Below are 4249 nucleotides of genomic sequence, written 5' to 3' on the forward strand. Positions count from 1 at the left end.
GCCTGCTCCAGCGTGGGCTTCCCACGGGGTCACAGCCTCCTCCGGGCACCCACCTGCTCCAGCGGGAGGTCCTCCACAGGCTGCAGGTGGAGATCTGCTCTACCATGGACCTCCACGGGCTGAGGGGCACAGCCTGCATCACCAGGGGCTGCACCACGGGCTGCAGGGGAATCTGCTCCAGCACCTCCCCCTCCTTCTTCACTCACCTTGGTGTCTGCTGAGTTGTTTCTCTCACGTAGTCTCACTCCTCTCTCTGGCTGCAGTTGCCATTGTGCAGATTTTTTTCCCCCCTTTTAAATATTATCCCAGAGGCTCCACCACAGTTGCTGATGGGCTCAGCCTTGGCCAGCAGTGGGTCTCTCTTGGCGCCATCTGGCATTGGCTCTGTTGGACATAGGGGAAGCTTCGAGCAGCTTTTCACAGAAGCCACCCCTATACTCATCCCGCTACCAAAACCTTGCCACACAAACCAAATATACACAATAATATTGAACTTTTTGGGTCTCTCTGCATAGTTGCTTTTGATTTTACCCAGAGCCCATGCAGGTAGGCTGAGGAATCATTCCTGGGATCTGAATCAAAGCTGTCCGTCCATTCCTGTGGCTGCTGCCTGCTCCCAGCCCGAGGTGCCTGCCATGCATCTTCAGAGCAATAACGAAGCTGTCAGTTGCAACCAGCCTTTGTGGATTACCCATATACATTTTGTTCCTGTAAAGCCTCTATTAAGGATGCCATTCCATGATACATATTTAAGTCAGTATCTCAGCACCACGGTTGCCTGCGTGAAAGAAACCAAGAAACTATTACTGTGAAATTGCCTGCAGCTCTTGAGCACAGGAGGTAGCAACTGGCTAATAGTTTCTTAGACAGCCCTGGCAGATGTGTCAGGTTGCTTCGCAACTGTGCACCTCATGGGAGAGCAACGCACGCAAAGCTCCCCCCTCCTAGTGTCCCCAGCTGTAATTAATCCATAGCATCATTTCTATAGTGTCAGCAGCACCATATGGACCAAGCACTATTTTGCAGGACTAACCACAGAGGAGGAAGATCGCAATTACGTGTCTGATAATTCTCCAGGGCAGCCACGGGTTGTTTTACGGAAGGCAGGAGAGTCTGAAAGGGGTGGGACTGCCACAGATGTGGCCAAGAGGAGGATGATGACCAGCAGAAGATGAAACAGTGGATAAAACTACCTGTCATCTTCCGTACTGCTACCATCTTACACAACACTGCTTCCAGTCTTGCCTGCAACATGAATCCAAAAAGGGCAGCTCCAAAATAAAACATCTAGTTGGCATTCAACTAACCAAGTTGTCCCCTGCATGGTACATGTTGAGCGAGCAGTTAAGAAGGGTGCTTAAGAAGGTTAAGCAGGGACACATTAACTTTGATAACAACGTAACAGCCTTCTCTTCCCAAAGTTTAGAAAGGGCTGTATGGAGCTCCCAGACAGAGCTGAATGCCTAGTTTTCCAGAGGTATTTAAGTCAATAACAGTTATGAACATTTACAGGTCTAGGTTTAGATGCAAAACATCATTAATCGTCTTTGAAAGCCTACCCTAGAAAAAGAAAAACATTTTTTAAGACAAAACAGCCTCTCTAACCCTGTACTAAAATCATTTATCAATTATCTACTTACTTTGTACATCTATATTATACGCATAATCAGATTACATATAAGCTGATTTACTCAAGGAGACAACTGAGAAAGAGATTAAACACTGTATTTTGCTGGTGGCATCACCATTTTAACAACAAAACTCACTCCAGAATCCTAAAGGAGAGGACAGTGGGTCCTCATGCTCTCAGCAGCAGCCCCGAATGGCCCCATCAGCAGGAAGATGCTGCGTTAGCCATGCCCTGGTGTGCTGGGCAATGTACATCAGCTGCCTCCAAGGTTCCAAGAAAATCCTACCAAAAAAAAAGCAAATGAGAGCACTGTTTCCTTTCTTCCTTCCTCACCCCTAATTTGATGTTTACCAGGAATGCTTTTGTCATCAATTCAATGCAGAGAAAAATAGTTTATACTTAAAAAATAATAACAACTCTTGTATTTGAATACACCTTACAGAGACAGTTGAAATAAAGCAGTTATGATCTCTGTGACAGTCACTACTGCTAATGCCTATCATAAAAGCCAGTAAGGAGGCAGATACGTTGATTTATCATGCATTGCTGCTCCCATATATCTACTTTCTAATAAAAATCTGTGGAATTATTGCTTACACTGAGCTTCATGTGCCCATATTTGTATTGCTAACCTCTCCTGGAAGATTTCAAAGCTTTATTTATGGGAGGCTTTTATCTACCCCTAGGAAAAGCGCTCACGACGGGAACATGCCTGCCCCTGAGACTCGAACCCGTTAAAGTACAGATTTATACCACCCAAATTCCCCAGTGGAGAAACATACTCTTTATCTAAGCTTTCGATTAACGTGTGGCTCCACCTCATGCTTGCTGGCACTGAGGATACTGGTGACTTGAGACTTGTGTATGAGCTCCAGATGAGTCCTCCAGCACCATCTCTTCAGGCAGGACCACATGTATCACCTAAGATCAAGCCCTCCTTCTAAAACAATTAAGCTTTGTTTCACAGCCGTGGGTTTTTCTCCACGATGCATTGCTTTCTTACCTGCTTTTTAATCTTATCATATAATAATTTTTTTTTAGATTTTAGAATTTTTAAAATCCTTTTCTTTTTTTAGCTTTTACTACCTACACACAGCATGTGCTGAGAGGAGCGACATGTTATTTTGAGTCAAACTATCTTAACTATACTCTTCGGGATAAAGTGGTTCCCTATCTTTTCTCTACAATTCTTGCAGATTATGATGAATTTTGCCAGATTTAAGAACCAAAGAAACATATCATGTGCCACGCTTAAGACCTTAAAGGTTAGGAGATGAAAAACATTGATGCTTTGGAGAAAAACACCAGTATTTCCCATGCAAGACCTACTTGAGTACGGATGTGGATGCAGTGAGCAGCAGCAGTTTGGAGCTGTGTCCATCCTAATGTGACCCTCCAAGTCCCTCCATGCTGAGAGAACATCACTTATGTCCATCTTCAGCTGGCATGTTGTCACAGCTCTGATCATGGCAAAGGATCAGCATGCAGTGCTGAGCCAAAATGACTTCTTTTGGTACAAATATGCTGAACCAGAGCTGTCCCTTTGGAAATTTCTCTACACTGGGATTCTTTTCCAGGTTTGGGACACAGCATCTTGTCCGTGTTTTTTCAAAATCTCATCAAGTAACCAGACTATATGTGCTCCCATGGGCACAGCACTGAGGGGGACACACAGAGGACTCAATACACAGCACGACTTAAGAAGCAGAATTGTGTAGCACCCAGTAAGAGTTATCTTCCAAAACTTAACTGCTGCTCCATTTCCCGCCTTGGAACCAAACTGTAGCCCCCTGGTAGCTGCTCCATCATAGTCAAAAAGCAGAGATTGCTCTTAGTTGGGGATGAAGCACAACTCTGACCAAAAAGTAATTATCACTGGATAATTAATCAGACAACCTGCATGTGTGAATTTTCTAAACCACAGGAAAGGAGAAACCATGAGAAAGCACATTTCTTGCATGAATCTTTCACTTATTCCCTCATGAAAAATGTTCACCATAAACTCTTTTACATTCTTCTCTAAAATCACACAAGCCAGTATTGGCCCCTGGAGGATTTAGGGCTTCAAAACAGAGTAAAGCACAGCTGTGTATACATGCTGGCAGGGATGCTGGGTGAGGGTTCACACCTCTGCATGATCCTCCTGCAGCAAACGAGACAGGGCTGGTACCAAGCCAGTGCCAGCAACAACAAGGGCCAGGCAGAACAGTAGAGGCCAAACCCCAGCTGAGATCTCACCATTTTTCACAGCTTTCCAGACCAACATAACGTTTTGATGAGAAACTGCAAAGAGCTGAACTGGGTGAAGGTGCCCATCTTGGCTCTTTACATGGAAAAGGGAGAACTCGTAATCAACCTCACACAAAAAAAAGTATACACCAAATAATCCTTGAGGACATCAGGAACAAGATGCACTTAGTAACTCCAGCAGCATGATGTCCTGGCTTCACTGAACTCCACACACTTTTTGCTGTTGACTTCAATGAGATCCTGAGCTTTCTTGTTATTGTTTTAACTGCACTTTGCTGGGGCTGGCTTTGGAGAATCACGTAAAGATTACAGTTAGGTGAAAAGTGAATTCTTGTCTGTTTCCCCAGTAAAAAAAAAAAAAAAAAAAAA

General features: G+C 44.4%; 1 protein-coding gene across 1 annotated transcript in view; it reads right to left on the reverse strand.

The window, feature by feature from the left end:
• Positions 1–649: 649 nt before the first annotated feature.
• CENPC (centromere protein C) overlaps positions 650–4249 on the reverse strand; it is a 42818-nt gene continuing 39218 nt past the window's right edge. The window contains exon 19 of the mRNA XM_026847671.1: positions 650–778. Coding sequence (XP_026703472.1) covers positions 763–778 — 16 coding nt within the window. The 3' untranslated portion in view covers positions 650–762. The remainder of the gene's footprint in view (positions 779–4249) is intronic.

Source organism: Athene cunicularia (genome assembly GCF_003259725.1).
Source record: "Athene cunicularia isolate RWA chromosome 4 unlocalized genomic scaffold, athCun1 chr4_part2, whole genome shotgun sequence".
In the NCBI taxonomy this organism is placed as follows: Eukaryota; Metazoa; Chordata; class Aves; order Strigiformes; family Strigidae; genus Athene; species Athene cunicularia.